The 21370-nt window shown below is 40.9% G+C and overlaps 1 protein-coding gene across 2 annotated transcripts in view; it reads right to left on the bottom strand.

The window, feature by feature from the left end:
* Nucleotides 1–21370, bottom strand: part of ccdc33 (coiled-coil domain containing 33) — a 335403-nt gene that overhangs the window by 44521 nt on the left and 269512 nt on the right. For both annotated transcript variants that reach the window (XM_039773700.1, XM_039773702.1), the window contains exon 17: nucleotides 1160–1377. In XM_039773700.1, the coding sequence (XP_039629634.1) occupies nucleotides 1160–1377 (218 nt within the window). The remainder of the gene's footprint in view (nucleotides 1–1159; nucleotides 1378–21370) is intronic.

Genomic DNA, 21370 nt, shown 5'->3' with positions numbered 1-21370 from the left:
TTAATTATTAATTGACTGGCCACTTTAATAGGTGCTCATACTCATTAATGCAAATAGCTTGTTCCTCCAAACAGCTGAACATACAGTTGCAACTCCATGTGTATAGCATGAAGACAGAGGTCCCAAGTGAGAAAGAAATGAAGGTGCATTGGGAAAAAATATGTAGAATTCCCACTATTATTACAGGGTTCCAGATCTGTGCAACACATGTTTAGGCAATGAGGAGCTACCAGAAGAGCAATAAAAACCTTCCAGGTTAGAAAGAGGCAGCAGATTACCAGATGGGATATGTAAGACCATGCTACTGAAACAGAATAAAATGGTCAATTAAAGGCTTTTCAGGGCTCTGGGGTGCAGAGGACACCAGCAATAGACAAAGCAGTTTTGGGGCAGGGAAAAAATAAATGTGACACACAGACAGTGTTTCCCTGCTCGCCAATTAGGTAAAGGATAATGGCAAAGAAGAAGACGTTTAAAGGGATAGAAAGAAAAATATAAAATTATAGAAGGGTAGAGGTTGATGGTATTAAGAGCTGAGGAAGTTACTTCCCTGAATGGCAAAAGAAAAAATAAATTAAGGCCCATAGAGGCAGTGAGGATTTTGTTTACTTTGTATTTATTTTGGGGCTCTGTCTTCACCCTTTGCTTAAATACTTATAGGATTAGTCATGGTATAAATTGTACTTTTCTAAGAATTTTGAACCATATGCAAATAATTGTTTTGAATTAAACCCCAACCAAAAATCCCAAAACAATACATTCAGATTCTACATTATAAATTAATATGTTGTAAAAGGGGACCAACCCTAGAATGAATGCCAGTACTGTACTCTGAAAACACATTCAAACATACAGTGAGACAGACACTTAATCATACTGAGCTAATCAGGATAAAACTTAAAAAGGTCCCAGCGGCTTGAAATACTTTTCAAAGGCAATACTCATATTTCACAAGCACATTTTACATACTTAAGGGGATAACTGTAGTAAATGTAGTGTAATATTGTGTTAACATTCCAATTTAAAAAAACATGAAGTAAGAATTTTAGCAAAAGAAAATTAGATATATATGGAGGTATCCTTGCTCTAAAGGGTATGTTTAAGACAGATTGCATAGAATGCAAGTTACTTCCCTGCAGGTGGTCTACTAGTTTCTTACCTCTTAGGGGAATGGGTACGGCGAGGCGGGGATTGGGACCGTTCTGTGGACTCAGTGACCTTACTCTTGTCAGGCTGTGCGGGCTCTGTCCTATGGGGATGTCTGCGTCCATAACGAGGATCCTGAGTGGCTGGATGAACACGGAATAGGTACTCATATTCTGGCAAAATCTCTTCAAGAGCATCATAAGATGGAAGGTCAAATGTTCCCCTCTGCAGCTGCAGGATAATAAACAAGTAATTCTATTAGTACTGTGTAAAACAAGCCTTGTATTTAAAACAAGGATTTCATTGCAAAGGTCCCCAAAGTAAAATAATGCACACTAGCACATCTCCTAAGGCTACCCTATTTGTCTATATTAAACCAGTTTCACATACATTTAAATACAGAGTGCTTTTAAGATCCAAGAGCTAGGAAACAAAAGCGATATATACTGCTTTGTGGATGTGTCACCTATTGGCATTCTTTAAAACAGTATTTTGTGCCCTAACTATACCAATTTACCTACTAAATAATCAACTCACTATTGAGATAGTATTAGTTTACATTTTGCTTGAAATTCTCCTGTCAATTGGCATTTGGGGTGTTTGCCTGTCTACTGTGATTCAAATCACTTGGATTAAAAAATTGAAAATACCAAAAATAATGTAAAAATTATTTTTAAAGCCTTGGCAGCCAGGTAAGGCAAGAAGGACGCTAAATTAGAGAAGTAGTGAGAGAAGGCAGCAAAACTAAGAGGCTGGTATGTCCATGACTGTAAAGTGTGAGACACCACACTTACTGAACATGTAAGAATGCTGGGAAATAAAGACAAAATTCTCAGACAGCATACTAGAAATACTGTGAATTGAGCTCACTTATCAAACTCATTGATAGGTCACAAATAACACCATTTACTAGCCACCTTGAATGATACAGACAAGCAAAGACGATACTGAAAGAAATGTACAGACCAATGAAGGTGTCAGATCCTCTAAACAGATTAATCTACAGTATATCACATATCACTGTTTCAGATGCATGGGCATGACTGGGTTTGAGGGCATCTAAGGCTATGTCCACACAATTACATTTTCATTAACAAGAGGAGTTTTTATGCAAAAACGATCTCTGTCACCACTAAAATGACTGAAAACACAGATGATGTAGCCTCTCACCTACACTGGGGATATACACATCGGCAGAAAACTTCTTGAAGGAATGGTAAGGCTTACCAGCCTTGGGATTTATGGCAGAACTGTGACAAACAATTTATATGCCTTTTGCAGATGTATACAACATTCAAACTGTACAAAACACTATTTAGATGCATACAGGTAAGCATCAAAACAAGCACCATGGAAAACAGCTCCTCTATGTCCGCTATGTTGGAACATAGTTTTTTTTTTGCTTTTGTTTAAGGGTGACCAATCAAAAAATGAGTTATTTTAATAAGTAGAATGCAATTGGGAAAGTTCCACAAAATTAGTATTAACCAATAACAGTGAAAATAGAATGTGTGTTATCAAAACTCTAAATTTTCAGTCATCCCCACTGCAACAACGAGCCACCATTTTAAAAAAATATGGCTCTAGAGAGTGTTTTCAAGAGTCTCCAATTTGAGGGGTTAAAACCTCTGGGGTAGTGTGGACAAAAGGGCAAAATGGAGAATAATGTCTCAAGTTATTAAACAAAAACGTAGCAGTGTGGATGTAACCTAACTCTCTGAAAACAATAATTACCTTATCCATTAACTGCTTCTTGTTCTAAATCCAAAATTCCACATAATCAAAGGGACAAGAAAAACAAGCAAGGATTAATAAATGAGCAAATTATCATGTAACTAGTTTTTAGTTTGTAATGAATCTAGTTTTTAGGGGTGTAACATGCCAAAAACAGATTCTCTCAGAGATGTCCACAATAGCTCACGCTAAACATAGGACTTTTCCAGACAAATAAGCCCTTAACAGTGGCACACCGATTCCAGCTTGGTGCAGGGACATTGCATTGGTAGCATTGATCTGTGTAATTGTCAATTAAAAAAAAAACAAAAAAACTTGCAGTTCTCCATGTACTGTTAATTACATAATATTTATACCCTTTTCCATCCCCAACCTGAGCCTCTGAACATTTGAGGTATGAACACTAGTTGTTGTGCACCAGATCCCATTGTTTCAAAATATCTATAGTAAAAAACTAGATTAAAACTAAACATATACTTTATTTTCTAGGTATCTGTTATTGGATTGCAAAGAGCACAATCCCGAAAATAACGGGTGTACCATCCACCACATTTGGTCCTTACTTTATAACCAGTGCTGCTGTGATAATCACTGCCCCCCTGTATCCCTAAACTGGGCAGATTAAATTTAACCCTCATGCATGCAAGATTAAATGTATAACTGTGACTTTTGTTTAGTTCACGTCACTTGGTTGCAAACTATGCATGTCCTTACCTTATCCTAGCCGTCACATGATGAAACTGACCACATCAGGAAATACTGTAGCAAAAAAACGCAATGGTCATTGCGAAATAACACAATAATATTATTTTTTTAAGTGATGGGAATTAACTTTTGTAGAATTCCACTATGATGGAAAAAGTTTATAACAAAATCATTGATTTCCTCATCATGAACATCTTAAGTTTGTAGGAGAAAACAAAAACATCTGGAGGATAACCTATGTGCACGGGGCAAACTTGTTTAACTTCTTGAGGAACACAGCTTCTTTAGATCATTTTATGATGATACCACCCAGCAAATCAAAACATTAATAAAGTAAAAGAAAACAGAATGGAAACAATCACTTACAGCTTAAACATATGCTACTAAAACCTTGCTGTGACACAGTAGGTCAGCCTGGTTGAAAGTCAGAAAAACATCCAGGCAAGTGGATATACAGATCTGTCAGTTCGGCAGTTAAGAAAGGGACAGATGGAATTGCCACAGAAGTCTGAAGCAAGTTTCTCCAATCAGTCAAGTGGGCAAAATGAGACCAGATGCAAAGAGAACTAGTGTGATAGACACACAGACATACAGATTAATACCTATATGGATCTCTGTTTTTTTTTTTTATTCTAAACAAGCTTACAACCAGACAGAAGGTGGGCCATTCTGACAGAACCAAATGCATAAGACCTAGTGGAGAGTCAGACTAAAAGATGTCAAGATTGTTTTGTTTTTTTTTGGAGAGAATCAATGTCCAGCCAGGCAGGCGAAACATAATTGGACAGCTAGCCTAATGACCAAGTTCTGTAGGTATAAGAAGGCAAACGAGCAGATCGAGTTAACCAAGCAGTCAGCAGATGAGCACAAAGAATTAATTCTGAAGATCTCATGGTATACTCTCGTTACTTTCTCTGGCCTATTTTTCTAAGAAAAGACACACAAAGTGACTGACATTGAGAAAAGATCGTTGTTGGCTACTGTCTCTCCTGTACTCACTGTGCCGGTGTGCGGCCTGTAGTAGTCGGTCATTTCTCTCCTTTATACGGACTCATAAATCCCTACGAGTCGCAGTCCAGTCGCGCTTGGCGCTTCCGGAGCCGCCCCTCCGGACAGGTGCTCCAAAGTGACAGTGGTTACCGGCCCGCGCTCTGTATCTCCTTCTCTCTAAAGTCAACAACCTCTCCCAGCTGAATAAACGGAGTGAGCCCTGCCCTCGTGGGCTTGTCCGGACCCGGCACACAGGCTTACACCGCAGCACGCCAACCGTACCTTTGTGGTTGCCGGTCGGTTCGGAGACTTTCTAATGGTGAGCATAGTGAACCGTCAATGAGGGCGACGTATGTGACTGCGGACACGACGTGAGTCACCCTGGTGGCGTTACCCGCTCTCCCATTGCGCGCCTTTCACAACCTGCGCCGCTCGCCACCGTTGCCACAACACGACACCCTGCTTAGCAACCGGACAGGGCCGAGTGGGCGGGGCCAAAGGGATAGTTGAAAGGGGTTTGAGCAGAACCCGATTTAAAAGTCGCATATCGGCAGTGGGGCGATCTGTGGAATAAATACATAAATATTCTGACAAAAACGAGAGAGAGAGAGAAAACGACGCCTCCACCGCCGCCTCTTTTCACACCGACATTTTGGCAACAAATGAGTCCAGCTCGGGTACTGTCTTTGTAGGATTTGTGCGTTTTTTTTTCGGGTAATTTCTTTTCCCTTCAGTCACAACGACGTGCTTCTTAGGTTAGTGTTAGTCTATGACATCCACACGTGAGCGGGGGTGTTTGTGAGTGTTCATTTGTTAGCAGCACCTGCAGTTCGGAACAGCTATTCCACATGAAACCAAGTACTTGGATGGGAGACCATCTAGAAAAAGCTTAGGCTGTACTGGAAGAGATGTGAGCGCATACCCTGTGGCCTGTATACGGATCCCTGTCCACTGACACGAACACTGTACTGTAAATATGACGCTGCCCCATAGATAAGATGTCAAACCGAGGTCCCGACTCTCTGTGGTCATTAAAGATCCCTGGACATCTTTATAAAAATAGTTGGGTTTATCCCAATATCCTGCCGAAATTGGCCATCATTCTCGCCCCAAAATCATAAACTGCTCCTTAATGGCTGATAATTTCTCTCACTACCTAAAAGCTAGCGTGTGGTGAGCATACTGGCACAATAATGGCTGCCATCACATCATCCAGGTGGGTGCTACACATCGGTGCTACTTGAAGTGGTTCCCCTTTGTCTATGTAAAGCTCTTTGAGTATAAAAGTGAAAAAAAAAAAAAATTAATTCCAATGGAATGGAATCCCATCCAGCCAGCTTGGGGTCATTCTTGAACTGAATTGAGAATGCACAGTCAATTTCAATTCACTTCCTGGAATGTGAATTACAACTGGAATTGGACCCAGCTCGTGAGGAAAAGAACTGGAATGAAAAGAAACTGAATTGTATTAAAGTTTACAAAATTCCACTTCTGAGATAACTTGTCTTGATTTGTTAAATATTGCATATCAAATATAAAAATACAAACATGTCTCTATTTTCTCTCTCTCCTAAGCTTCTGTAAAGTTTTAATTTGCCCTGGAGATTAATAGATAATAATAATAATAATAATAATAATAATAATAAATGTTATTTTCATAGCACCGTTCCCATTTGCTCAAGATGTATCGCTCTGTCTATCCATTTATTATATAGTTCTTTTCAGTTCTTTCTATCTATCTATCTATCTATCTATCTATCTATCTATCTATCTATCTATCTGTCTGTCTGTCTGTCTGTCTAATACATTCAAGAATAATGAAGTTAAACATCGTTTCTGATCCACCTCCATCTTTTTCTGATTTCTAAACTCTTCCAGTCAGTTTGAATTATGTGCAGATTTATATTATGTAGGACTTAATTAATATATTACCAAGCAGTAATGTCATTTTACTTTCAATTCAATTTTTTATTGTCATGTGTACAAGTACCATGTACAATGAAATGCTTGCTTGCGTGTACCCCCGTAGACAGTGAACATAGACAAAAAACACACACACACACACACAATAAATACATTAATACAAATAAGAAAATAGATAAAACCAGAATCCTAGGAATAAATAGAGACAGTGGCAGAAGTATATGTGCAGATAGCAGTGGAGGTGACACAAGATTACTGATTGTTCATGAGTCTGATTGCAGTTGGGTATAATCTGCACAGGGTTGTGGGGGGCATCTGGGTCTTACTCAGTCTCCTGAGGAAGTAGAGGCATTGTTGGGCTTTCTTGACTACTGCCGTAGTGTGACTTCACCATTTAAGGTCATCAGTGAGGGTGACTCCGAGGAACCTAAAGCTGCTGACCTGCTTAACAGCCTCACCTCCAATGTAGATGGGGCTGTGCTTTGGTGCCTGTTTGTGGAAATCCACAATCATCACCTTAGTTTTGCTAGGTGAGGTTGTTGTCCTGACACCATTCTGACAGGAGTCTGACCTCCACCCTGTAGGCCGCCTCATCGTCCTCGGTGATCAGACCTATTACAGTTGTGTCATCAGCAATACCACTAATGGGAGCAGCCGAAAGAAGAAGAGTATAAGCCCAGAAGTCCTCTAAAGTCAAGGGGATGGAAGACTCGAAGTACTTCTGGGCTTAAGAAAACCCAAGCCCTTCATCTGACCCGGAAGTGCTGGCAAGCCACGTGGGAGGAAGAATGGAAACACTTATGGGTCAAGGACTATATAAAGGAATGCTGGGAACCCACCAAGCCGAGCTGGAGTTGGGAGGTAGTTGACAGAGCTTGCTGGGAGGTGTGGAGGAGAGGATTGAGAATAATTGTTATTTATTAATATTATTGTTTTCCTGTGCATGGTGGTTAGGGTGCTTAGAGGCACTATTACAGGAAAAGGAAGAATTAAAGCATCTACAAAGTAAAAATCCCCCAGTCTCCCTACAGCGTCTCCTGGTGGCACCCACGGTACCCAGCAGGGCTGTGAAGCCAAACTCCAGATCCCATGGTGCCCTGCAGCAATCCGGGGCACCAACTAAGCTGCATTGAAACCACCATCTAGCATCCTGTGTGAGGCAGTGTCCCAAATTATCTGCCTTCCCCCATCCTTCACAATGGATAATAATTTAATCTTGTAAAAGACTTGCATTTTCATATAATAGATGATTTAGTATTGGGCCTCTTTGACTTTGAGTGTGTGTGTGTGCCAATGTGTCCTGAAACAGAATGACACCATGTCCAGGGCTGTGCCCAGTGTTCTCAGGAGAGGCTTTGACCTCTTACAACACAACACTGAATTCAATTAACTGGCTGCAAGATGTCAGGTTATGTTAATTGCTTTGTAAAGTCCGTCAATCATTATCCAATCTGCTATATCCTAACACATGGTCACGGGGGTCTGCTGGAGCCAATCCCAGCAAACACAGGGCGCAAGGCAGGAACAAATCCCCGGGCAGGGCACAAACACACACCAAGCATACACTAGGGACAATTTAGGATCACCAATGCACCTAACCTGCATGTCTTTGGACTTTGGGAGGAAACTGGAGCACCTAGAGGAAACTCATGCAGACACAGGGAGAACATGCAAACTCCACGCAGGGAGGACCCGGGAAGTGAACCCAGGGCTTCTTGCTTTGTAAAGTATCTTGTGATATTGCTTACTATGAAGAAATGATTGGTCAATTGATTGACAATCACACAGACACACAAGCACACACATTTTTATCTGCAGTTCTCAGAGATGGTGCTTGCTGTGGAAGGTGATGTATGTAATAATGATGAATACTGATAGATGTGTGCAACCACTTGGATGGCTGCTGCGTCCCTGTTTTTTTGGTAAAATTGTATTGCTCTAGTAAAGGTAATTTCTGAAAAAGCAAAGCATTGAAATGCTTAGACACACCATGTTGCATTACTTGTGTGTCTCTGTACATCTATGATGTCGTTCCTCTTGGTGGCTTACAGGTTTTGCTACAGAAGACCAGTCCTGCACCTGGGTTACTTTAAATCATGTCAAGCAACCAGGACATTAACAAGTGAAGGATATGTCTGATACCAGAGTCTGTGTTATAACTCCAGTGCACAGGTCCCTTCATGACAGCCAAGTGAATGAGGACTCAGGCCAAGGGGAAATGGTGAAAAGCAGCCATACTTAAGAAGCCTCTTACCTGGGATAGCTGCTCCAGTTGTCTGTTTTACTACCAGTAGCGAAAATGTGTGACATCAGATTTCATAGTACTTTACCAGACTGCTAACTGGTAAATATCTGCTTTAGAGTGTCCCATAGGCTTCTGAGGAAAGAAATCTGTGGAGATTTGTGTGTATTATGTTTATTCACCTCAATTATGATTGCCTCACCATCACATTGTCACAGCTTTATCTGTGCCTCCACTCAGAGAGGCTGCAGAAGAGCAGGAAGAAGACATGTTTGTAGAACAGTGGTCAGCAACTTTTTGCATTACAGAACATCAGTCTAGTAATAGTAATGTTGGTTTCTAAGGTCAACGGGCAACTTGAGATGAGTGTTTTTTTGAACAGACTGTGACCCAAATTGCTCTTGTGACATCTTTAACATCATACAGATGTTTCTGCAAAAATGGGCCTACCCTGATGAGGCAGAGCTAGTGAGGGTGGTGCTTGGTGATGATTCTAACCTGCTCTACTCGAGCATTATAAGGTGGAGTGTGACATAAGGCATACTGAGAGTGAACACTGGGAGTGGACCTTGTTTGTAAGTTTAGCCTGCTGAGGCAGGACTGTTTGATGAAGGTTTAGCTTGGTGGTTGGTCTGGCCTGCCTGTCTAGAGCCTGGTGGGATAGAGGTGGTTGTGATCTACTAAGTCTACATCACTGGTCTCAAACTCCCATCCTGGAGGGCTGCAGTGGCTGTAGGTTTTCATTCTAACCCTTTTCTTAACTAGTGACCTTTTTGCTGCTAACTAACTTGTTCTAAATTAATTTTAATTTACTTGCTCTTGAAGACTCAGACCCCTAAATTGTTTTTTTTTTCCTTAATTAGCAGCCAAACAATAATAAGATGCAAAATGAGCCAAAACATGACCAGCAAACTGTGTCCATCATACAATATATGAACATAAAGAAAGATGAAGGTCTCAGTAATGTTGATCTGTTCAGGTCCACAAAAACATTTTAATGGAGCTCTTAGAAAAGAGAAAATCAACAATTTCGGAAAAATGTATGCTATTGCACAATGAGAGCAGCAACAAGCCATATAATTAAAGAATGGATTTGATTAACAACAAGACTCAGCTCCTCACTTCACATTTCATTTCTGTTTGGGTGCCATTTAAGGAAAGAAATGAAGCAATTTAGAGCAACAATTCCTAAAAAACAAGTCAATTAAAATTAAAGGAAAAGAAGTTAATTAACAGCAAAAACTGGTCACCAATTAAGAAAAGGGTTAGAATGAAAAATTGCAGCCACTGTGGTCCTCCAGGACCAGAGTTTAAGACCACTGGTCTACATGAACAGACCTGGTAGGAGTGAAGCTTGGGAGTCATATTAGATTAGGAGAAACTTAATCATGTGGATTCTTTGTTCTCAATCTCTTTATATAATTTTAATCTTTATTCAATTTCTTCATTTCATTCTTTCCTTTTACTGCTATTAATTATTGCAACAAATCAGTTGTACCATGACATTCACTAGACAATGCCCATGACAATGACCCATGTGAATATGAGAACGGCCATGTCAAATATTTTATATGTAAGACCAGGCCACGGATTATCAGTCTGTTACTATGGAATGGTCTATTGAGAGCAGAAGTTGGTGGTGCCTTGGTTTAATGAAATGGGACCTGATAGGCAGGAGATTGGGATGAACCAGTCCTTCTCACACACGGCTGGTTAGTGAGATTAACCTGCTGGGGTAGGGCTGGCGAAGATGAAGCATGAAGATTCTGGTGCTGATTGAAGATTGAAGATGCTGGGTGCGGAGCTTGTTATTGGGGTTAGTCCACTTGGATAGGGCTGGTGGAATGAATGAAGCTTAAAAGTAGGCTTGATCATAGCTAGTAAAAGTGCTGCTTGATGGTGTGTGTGTGGCCTGCTGGGGTAGAGTTTGGGATGAGCTCCCATGCTCAGGCCTGGGACTAGCAGGAGTGAAGGTGTAGTGGGATTAGTTTGGAGTTTAGTTGATTGGTAAAGCATATTAGAGTAAGGCCTGGTTGGACAATGATCAAGATGAGAAAGGCCCAAATGGTTGTGGCTGTGTGAGATATTGCTTGTTACTGTATTAGGCTTAGCGTATTTGGGCAGGACTGCTGAATGTGGACCTTGGAAGGTGCTTTGACTAGAACTAGTCAGAAGGGAGCTTAGTGGCTTAGAGCTTGGTATGAATCTGCTGTATCTGTGGTAGTGGTGGCAGAGGTGAAACCTTTTAGTGGGCTTCACTTAGGAAGGCTAGATCTTGGTGGTTGGTCTGCCCTGACTGCTACAGGGTCTAGCAGGTTTTTAGTGGGCAGTGTTTCTTAGAGGACAGATTTTCAGGGAACAGCATGAGTTGGCAGGAATGTTAGGGGCAGTGCTAATGTGTTTATTGCTGCTATATGTGTTGCATATGCTGGTGTCCTGTTCATCAAGACTTTTCATGCACTGAATTCACTATCACTGACTCCCATGTTGGTGGCATCACTAGTGCATTTTAGGGATTGAGAAGAGCTGTGTCAACATCCATTCAAGTGGCAAAAGAGGGTGCAGATCAGTTAAATTGCATGTTGGGTTGGCATGGCTGCTTGGTGGAAGCTGCAGAGGTCACGTGCACGGCTCTGTACATTCTGTTTCTAAGGCCTAAGAGCAGGTGCTCCTGGGGTCTGGCAATCTGCTAATGAAGAGGGGCATGAGTACTGTGCAGGTCTTGCTATGGCAACAGATGTTTCCTGTGGCTTCATCTGTATTCTTCTTATGTTCAAAGGAAAGGCACAAATATCTTTTTGGGAGTGACTCACCTCCACATTTACTCTGCTTCTCTCCTGGGTGCTGATCTTCTGACACAACATATGGGGGTAGGAGAGTGCATCAGCAGCAATGAAGCAACTTAACAGTGAGATGAGGCTATCTATATCTTCATGACCAGGGAATATTTAAATTCTTAAGCCAGCAAATAATAATAATTGCAAGAAAAAAGCATCCTAGTAGAGTTTCATGGTGTATTGGGATCCAGATCTTGGTGTACTGTATGGTGTTATTATTATCTGGCTATAAAATAATCTGGGCCTTTGGTTGTCCCTCCAGTGCTAAGCCTACTGCCAGGTTCTTAGCTACACACAACTGAGAACTAAAGCCTGTTTAAGCTTATATTGAAATATGCTACAATAATAACTACTACTAAAAGTGCTTTATAAAATGCAAGCTAATAGTATTAGCAACCCATTGTACTTCTGTAAACCCTTCCTTGAAGACCTTGTTTCGTAAACCGTGTTATAACACCTTTCCTTAATGCTCACATGCTATATGATTGCTTTCTGGTGCTAATTATTAGAGTTTAGAAAGTGAGATTTAATAAAACAAGAAGCATTTCGTCTATTCTGACAGTTCTTTCTGTAATCTCAGAAAATGGCCGGATATTCCATTTGTCACTCTTGGAAGTGTGCTTTCCTTTGCTATGCCCACGTTTAACAGCATGTTCTTTGAAGGGCACCATATCAAAAAGGCATACTGATAGATTGGGATAAAAGGTGGTCAATCAGGCTTTTCTATGACATTTCAAGTGATGATGATGATGGTGTCGGTGTGTGTTGTGATGAGAAATTTTGCATACAAGTTGATAAATATTTTGTATATCTTTATTTGTAACTTAGACAAGCAAAGTAATATTAGTGATACATTATTGATAATAACAGAAATGGTTTGATGGTTAAGAACCCCTTCTCCCCTTTTAGGAATGAGTCTTTGTAATTTTTTGACAGGGTTGGGGGAAGTGCCTCAAACAAGTTTAGCCAATATTTCTCTGCTAAAGTCTCTCAATCAACCCCCACAGGAAAGTCAGGCTGCCTAACTGGAAAGCTTCACCTTAACACATGGTTTGGAGGGCAGGTCCCCCCATTGGTCTGAAGTATAGCTGTTTGGAATTGGCTTGTATCAGAAGCCTTAAAGGACAATGATGCCCTTTTGGCCTTAGGGGTTGGACAAAAAACCTATAAATTTGCTTGCTTTACCTCACCCTCTCTCTCTCTTACCAAACTGATGAAAGACCATCTCACACCATGAACTGGAAAGGACAACACAATGAAGAGCACAGCTCAGCAGCCATATTGAGACAGGCATGCGGCCTGTTCTGAAGAAAGCTGACCACAAAATGATTCCTTAACTAGAGACATTTTAAGTAACTAACAAGTTTGTGTGCTGCCTGAAACTACACATCACCATTCATCAGGTTGTATGGTTGCCAATATTCAAATGTACTTTGCATATTGTTATTATTTATGAATATTATCAATAATACATTATTTAAATTGGAACTTAACTCCTGCTTGTTTTTTACTACACCTGATTGTCTGAGGGTATAAATGTACAGTAGAAGAGAAGGTGTGGAGAAGTTACAGTGCATCCTGAAAGTATTCACAGCACATCACTTTTTCCACATTTTGTTATGTTACAGCCTTATTCCAAAATGGATTAAATTCATTTTTTTTCCTCAGAATTCTACACACAACACCCCATAATGACAACGTGAAAAAGTTTACTTGAGGTTTTTGCAAATTTATTAAAAATAAAAAACCTGAGAAATCCCATGTACATAAGTATTCACAGCCTTTGCTCAATACTTTGTCGATGCACCTTTGGCAGCAATTACAGCCTCAAGTCTTTTTAAATATGATGCCCCAAGCTTGGCACACCTATCCTTGGCCAGTTTCGCCCATTCCTCTTTGCAGCACCTCTCAAGCTTCATTAGGTTGGATGGGAAGTGTCAGTGCACAGCCATTTTAAGATCTCTCCAGAGATGTTCAATCGGATTCAAGTCTGGGCTCCGGCTGCGCCACTCAAGGACATTCACAGAGTTGTCCTGAAGCCACTCCTTTGATATCTTGGCTGTGTGCTTAGGGTCGTTGTCCTGCTGAAAGATGAACCGTCGCCTCAGTCTGAGGTCAAGAGCGCTCTGGAGCAGGTTTTCATCCAGGATGTCTCTGTACATTGCTGCAGTAATTTTTCCCTTTATCCTGACTAGTCTCCCAGTTCCTGCCATTGAAAAACATCCCCAAGGCATGATGCTGCCACCACCATGCTTCACTGTAGGGATGGTATTGGCCTGGTGATGGGCGGTTCCTGGTTTCCTCCAAACATGACGCCTGGCATTCACACCAAAGAATTCAATCTTTATCTCATCGAGCCCAGAGAATTTTGTTTCTCATGGTCCGAGAGTCCTTCAGGTGCCTTTTGGCAAACTCCACGCGGGCTGCCATGTGCCTTTTACTAAGGGGTAGCTTCCGTCTGGCCACTCTACCATACAGGCCTGACTGATGGATTGCTGCAGAGATGGTTGTCCTTCTGGAAGGTTCTTCTCTCTCCACAGAGGAACTCTGGAGCTCTAACAGAGTGACCATCGGGTTTTTGGTCACCTCCCTGACTAAGGCCCTTCTCCCCCGATCGCTCAGTTTAGATGTCCGGCCAGCTCTAGGAAGAGTCCTGGTGATTTTGAACTTCTTCCACTTATGGATGATGGAGGCCACTGTGCACATTGCGACCTTCAAAGCAGCAGACATTTTTCTGTAACCTTCCCCAGATTTGTGCCTCGAGATAATCCTGTCTCGGAGGTCTACAGACAATTCCTTTGACTTCATGCTTGGTTTGTGCTCTGACATGAACTGTCAACTGTGGGACCTTCTATAGACAGGTGTGTGTCTTTCCAAATCATGTCCAATCAACTGAATTTACCACAGGTGGACTTCAATAAGCTTCAGAAACATCTCAAGGATGATCAGTGGAAACAGAGTGCACCTGAGCTCAATTTTGAGCTTCATGGCAAAGGCTGTGAATACTTATGTACATGTGCTTTCTCAGTTTTTTTATTTTTAATAAATTTGCAAAAACCTCAAGTAAACTTTTTCACATTGTCATTATGGGTGTTGTGTGTAGAATTCTGAGGGGAAAAAAATGAATTTAATCCATTTTGGAATAAGGCTGTAACATAACAAAAGGTGGAAAAAGTGATGCGCTATGTATACTTTCCGGATGCACTGTATATGGTACAATACCTTATAAACGGTGGTAAGTCTGTGAGATTTGAGGCATTCTGACAAAGGCTACATATTAATAATACAAAAGGGGACTGCAAAGTAATGTATAACTCTACCAAGACAAAACAGTGTGTTATTCATTAATTCAAAAAGTTTCTCAATATATGCATACTGCAAGTAAGGAACTTTATGCCTTTTAGAATACATGTTTTTTTCCCAGTTTCACTAGAATTTCATGCTGCTTTCAATGGATGCACACTCAAGTGCACACATTACTGAAATGTCATTCAAAAGTCCAGGTCAATTTGCACCCAATTCTGTGTGTTTAAAGTGCAGTGGAAGTTTGGCCCTAATCTAATTATAGGCCTGCCTCTGCACAGCACAGCACATCATTTTAATGAAACCCTGTCAGCGAGACTCAAGGCTAATTAGCCATCACACGTGTGCAGGAAGGACAGCAGACGGCCCTGGGTGAAGGTCAGGCGCTAGCACAAACAGCTGGCCAACACTTAAGAGCCTTCTGAGTGACATCAGCTTCTCCTTCAGTTTTCATTCACATTGTGCTGAACAATCTCTTCTGAAAGGCTAAGACGTTTCGAAAGCACTGAAACAACTTTGACCCTTTTAACCTTTACATCATCAATTTTGATTTATGTTGAGAAAACAATGCCTTCACATTCACAAAGATGTCTTGTAGTCATGATTTACACATAAACAAAAGTGAGTTCACCTGTTTTATTTCTGAAGGCTAAATCTTCACTTAAAGCACATTCTGCCATCTACAAGTTGTTGATGGAACTACAGCTTTAATGATTTACAACAGGGGTCCATAAACTTTCTAATATTAGAAAAACTGGTACCATACTGGGTACCAAGAAGAGGATTATTGCCCTAATGACAGTGGAAACATTAAGAGGTTGTCCATAAAATTCAAAACAATAAATGTTTTTGTTTCCTTTCAATAATATTTCTCACATGAATATTACTGAAAAAAGAAAAGTGGAAACAAACATATTGTTAAAACAATACTCCCTCTATCCAAATTCCAAACCCACCTATCATGAGCAGGGGCGCTGGAGCCTCTCCCAGCAATCATAGAGTACTAGGCAGAAACAACACACTGGACAGGGTGCCAGTCCATCGCTGGGTGAACAAACACATTACTGTACAGCAAGGCTCAATTGGCAAAGCCAGGCCACCTAACCTGCATGTCTTTGGACTATGGGAGGAAAGCACAGAGAGGAAACCCACGCAGATACAGGGGGAACATGCACGATCCATACTGTTAGGTATGGGTCTGTATTTTTGTGTGTTTTACATTTTATTGTCATTTTTGAATTTTTTTTTTCTCATATTTTAATGTATTTTCTATGTACAGTGTTTTGTGGGTGGAGCCCTAAGAGGTGGGGTCATTTTGACATCACTGCTACTGGCTCCTCCCCCTGCCTTTATCTGGGGGCTAGATACCTGGTACCTTTGGGGGCCACGGGTACAGAGCTTTGAAGCTCCACCCTGTAGGGGCCCGTGGTCACCACCAAGGGGTGCCCATATGCCTTTGGAGCCCTGGACCTCAGCACTTCCACCACACCTGGAAGTATTGGGGGGAAGAAGAGCAGGGACACCTGGAGTGCTTCCGGGGATGCAGCCGGCACTTCCACCACACTGGGGTGTGTCGGTGGGAGGTTGCCGGAACACACCTGGAGCACATCCGGGTGCTGATAAAGGGGCCACCTCCCTTCATATGATGGCAGGACTCGGGAGGAGAAGACAAGTTCTTGGAGGAGAGACAAGGAGGCGGCCTGAAGATAGAGAAGGCACTTTGTTGTGGCCAGGACTTGTGGGGACTTTGGGTTTGTGTGGCACTTGAACTTTGTATATAATGGATGTAAATAAACATGTGTGGGGTGACATTGACGTGTCTGCCTGTCTTTGTCAGGGCCAGCTTCCACAATACAAAAAATGAACATTGTACCAAAAACACCTCCACCAAAAGAAACTATACTAGGAGATATTTATATGTACAATAGCAAATATATACAAAGTAATGCACAAACCTGTGTTTGCTGTACTTGGATGTACACTACAATAAACACTCAAGATGGGTCCAGCTGCAGACCTCCGCAGCTCTGAGAATCAGTAGCTCCACTGGACAGCCATTTGGATTGCAGGTTTTTGTCACTTTATTTACTTGAGTCAGATATCCCTCTCTCAACCCTAATCTTCACCATAGTGTAACTACTGTAGGTGGTATCACTGGTGTATAATTTAGAATGACAACGTCCTCAATGGAGCAGAGGTCAGGATGTCTATTGACACACTCACCACACTTCCCAGATGGTCAGAAGACAACCCTGCTTGCAGGAAGTGCCTTTTATATGCAACACCATCTTTAGCACCCAATCACCACTCATGTCGCCTATCCCTCCAGTTGCCAAGCTACTTGATACATCACACTTCTGCAAGGCCTCTATTAATGTCCATGTGGCCTCATGTGCACACCTTATCTCTCATGGCGTCAAACTCAAGCACTCCAATTCCCTACTGAGTGATGGGATGTTATTACCCTTCTCTGAAACCACTGGGATTGTTGTTACGACAAGCAATAAATTGAATGCTCCACACCTTTCTCTCTACAGCAGAGACTGGGGCTATGTACTGCTAGGGCTGGGTGCGGACACCATGTAAAGCAGTATAGATGCCCTGATGCCAGCATTTTGTTAATCAGTCCTGTCAAAGCAGCAACAACATGCTAGCGAAGATGTCTCCCTGCACTTACAAATTTAAAAAGGTAAGTGCCTTTTCTCTTTTCTAGCTTTTCCTACATCTCTATAATGTAGAAAATTTTTCTTTTTTTTTTCTTTTTGGAAATGCTCAACTAGCTAACCAGTATTACCACATGAACTTCCACATTTTACCACCTCTGACTATTTTATCCATTCCCTTTTATTTGAAGACCAAAGGAACATATACATAATATTAACAGCCCCCTATCTTTGGGATCCACTGGAGCCTATATTTGTAATCCCGCAGGACATGGTGCTTACGTATTTAGAGTTTATAATCAAGTTTATCATTAGTGGACTTCTCCTCTTTCAGTTTCATTTTCTATGAGGACTGGAGGTCCATGTGTTCCATTAGTATACTGTAAAATGGCACCTATCTCATAACACGAGTGCATATTAATGGTTATGATGCCTGTGACATAGCAATGGTCGCTCACCAGCTCACACTGTAATATCATTAAAATATAATATACAGTAATAATAAAGGAAAGCAATCAAATAAAATGTTGAAATAAAGGGGCACAATAAATGGAGAGGGAACACTCTCAGATCCCAGCAGTTGTGTTCCTCTTATAAAAATTAGCCTCTCCTTACTTTAGCAAAATGCATTTCAATACTATTACAGTTCCATGAAAAAAAAAGAATAATAAAAATGACAAATAATTTCTTAAGTCTTTACAGTTTTTTGAGCATTGGAACTGCCGATCCCAGGATACCTCATCTGATTCTCATCCAACTGGTCCTGTGAGACAGACACTTATAGAACTGCGAGGGCCATCAGCTCTTCTGAAAGGGCACAATATGGGGCATTGCAGAGGTGCCACCTCACCTGAATTATTTATAGAAGGTTGCTTGGCAATGAGTTGTTGTGGGAGTAGCTTGACAGGCACTAAAAGCAAAGCAAATCAAACACAAGCGAGCGGTCAATAAAGACAGCAGTGCAGAGTGGTGGAAAACATGAAAGCGTTGGGATGGCCTGCCGTCAGAATCTGCCTGCATGCTTCTGACATTTCCTGTCACAATAAAGAAAACTCACACAAGTCCACATATACACCAGTAAATAAATAATTATGTGCCATCTAACCTAAAGAAAGCCCAGTGCTGTACAAATCTGTTTCTATACAGTTGATTGGTTCAAACAAGAACCATCCTTAGATGGAACGCAAGTCCATGGCAGGGAACGTTCATACACAGAGCAACACTCACTTCTGAAAGTCTAATTCTGACTTACTGATTAACCAACACACAACTGTTTGGATTAGGGAGCATTAGGGAGCACCCGGACAAATGCAAGTGAACACAGGAAAAATACGTAAACTCCACAGAGCCTGAGATTTGAACACAGGTCCCCAGAGCTCTGGGGCAGCAGCACTAATCACCACGTCACTGTGTGACAAAACATCCAAAGATGTAGACCGCAAATTGCCATATCTCTTTAAATAAGGAAAAAACAATTTTATAAAACCTTAGAAAATCAAAAATGTAATACCATAATGAAAATATCTCAGTGTGCACCGTTCCTTTACAAATGTTCAGGAAACGTCTGTTTGGTTATGCAACTGCAAGGATTCTCTCTCTCTCTCTTTCTCTCTCTTTCTTGTAGATAGGCAAAGTTATATTTATTATTTTTTCACTTGAACCCACATAAGAAAAGCCATTGGCAAAAAATCAGAACTTTGTTACTGCCAGAATATTAGTCCACTTTTTCTGATTCAGTAATTTAGAATTCTATCAGTCAGAGCACCTCAGTGCAACAGGACAAATGGAGATTTTTTTTTCAGATTGATGCCACCTTAGTAGCTGGAGTCGGACACGAGATGTAAATATCAGTAAAGAACTTACAATGCTCATAAGCGATCACTACAACACTAGTGTGGCTTAGTCAGAGTGGCCATAACATTTACAAAATTCAGATACAACAGTTACATGATTAAAATGGGCTTAATGATGAACCTCTGTTCACTGGATGCACCTTACATTCCTCTTTCTTTATGTGCATTGTGGCCTTTCATCCATCTTTCTTTGTGCTTCCGATTTCCTCTGTTCATCAGACATTGCCGCCCTCTTGTGGATGGCAGACGACATTATGCCTAGGTATGGACGCTGGATGTTTGAACTCTTTATACACAGAGAGATGTGCCAGGCTTACTGATACAGTAAGTGTTATGTAACAGGCAGGGTTTGGTCTCTGAGTTATATTTGTTTTTGGTTTTACTATTGTTTTTTAATTCCTATTTTTCATGTTTTTGTTATTATGTAATTTTTTAATACTCTTGTTTATTATTTCGCATTTATGTATTGTGTATTTAATGTTCCTTGTATTATGGATGGAACTACAAGAGAAGAAGCCAGTCTGGAATCATAGCTACTCTGACCGCCTGTCGTACCAATCACACTTCATGATCCTTAAAGTCACGCCCTGTAAACTTTAATGTAGATATAATGATGGGTTCAAAAAATAGTGCCATTTTCAAAAAATTCAAAATGGCAGACATAACAACCAAAAAATTATATAGCTCCTAACATATTAGGGGCATCAAAACAAAAAAAAAAAAAACTAAAATGAGTCCAAAATCAAGAGTACGTATGTACAAAATGTCATAAAAATGGTAACACCCAAATCATAACATCAGTATTGCATTAGTTTTTCTGATTTCTAATTATATTTGGCTTTACTTTTGATTTTTCTCATTTTACAGATTTGGACTGTTTTTTTCATTCTCAAAGAGAATTTTTGTGCATTTGTAGTATTTTTTACTCTAAAAGTTTACTTTCCATTTTGGGCCTGGTTAGGCCAAAGACTATAGGTAGAATTTGGGGGCTGGCAGCTTGGGCTAAGGTCAATTCAGAACAGCTTTATGAAGGTCTGAGCCCTCCTATGGAGGTTTCAATTGTCCTCATGCTCTTTTTGCGATGTTTATGTCATCATATCACAACATTAAGCGTCCATTCATCTATCCATGTTCAATCTCATCTAATTCAACTATAAGCTTACAGCGACTCCACCCCAGTGTTTATGGGTGCAAGGCATGGCACCAGCCCATCACAGGGCACACTCACTTTTGCTCTTATAAATCACTTTTTCTTGTCTTTCTCTTGCATAATATTCATGCCTCCAGCTAAGAAATTGTGTTTGATTTCTAAGCCAGTTCAATATACTGGGCCCAGTACGATCTCACTTTTATTACACATTAGACATATGGATGAGATCTTTTGCTGCTGTCCTCCTAGTTGTCTATAAACTTTCATTGAATGTTTGACACACATATATGTGCCTTGGAGGAGTGCAAGGTGTGAGTTATGAGGTCCTGATTGTTTCTTGCTTTGATTTTTCCAACTTAAATAATAGGAAATGTTAAATGTTAACCTTTCTACTCAGACAGAAGTGCTTGTAGTGGGCCAGTTATCTATGACATGCAGAATCAGCACCTCTTCCAGTTTCTACATAAAACACTGTGGTGTTATGGGTCCAAAGCTCGCTGAGCAAAGGCCGTTTCTTTTTAAATAAATAATCACCGCACTCAAAGAGGCTTCGGGAGGGGGCGTAGTAGTCGTAGCAAGCCGTGGGGCGATCTGCGGTGTGGCCGTTTCTCATTGTGCTCGCAGGTGAGGAACTGCCCACATCCGTGATTGTTCCCGTGGTTAATGTGTTGCAGCTGCTATGGCCCCTCACAATATAAAAAGAAGCGCGAATCGGTTATAAAAAAGATTGATAAAAAAATGAAATGTAAATGACGGAGCTTACAGGGAGCGAGAGAGGAAGCAGGTCGGTGCGAGAGAGAGACACACGGAGTGTGTGGTGAGCG

Source organism: Polypterus senegalus, chromosome 12 (assembly GCF_016835505.1).
Source record: "Polypterus senegalus isolate Bchr_013 chromosome 12, ASM1683550v1, whole genome shotgun sequence".
Taxonomy (NCBI): domain Eukaryota; kingdom Metazoa; phylum Chordata; class Cladistia; order Polypteriformes; family Polypteridae; genus Polypterus; species Polypterus senegalus.
Note: the sequence above shows the minus strand (reverse complement) of the source record. Positions and strands in the feature narration are given on the sequence as shown.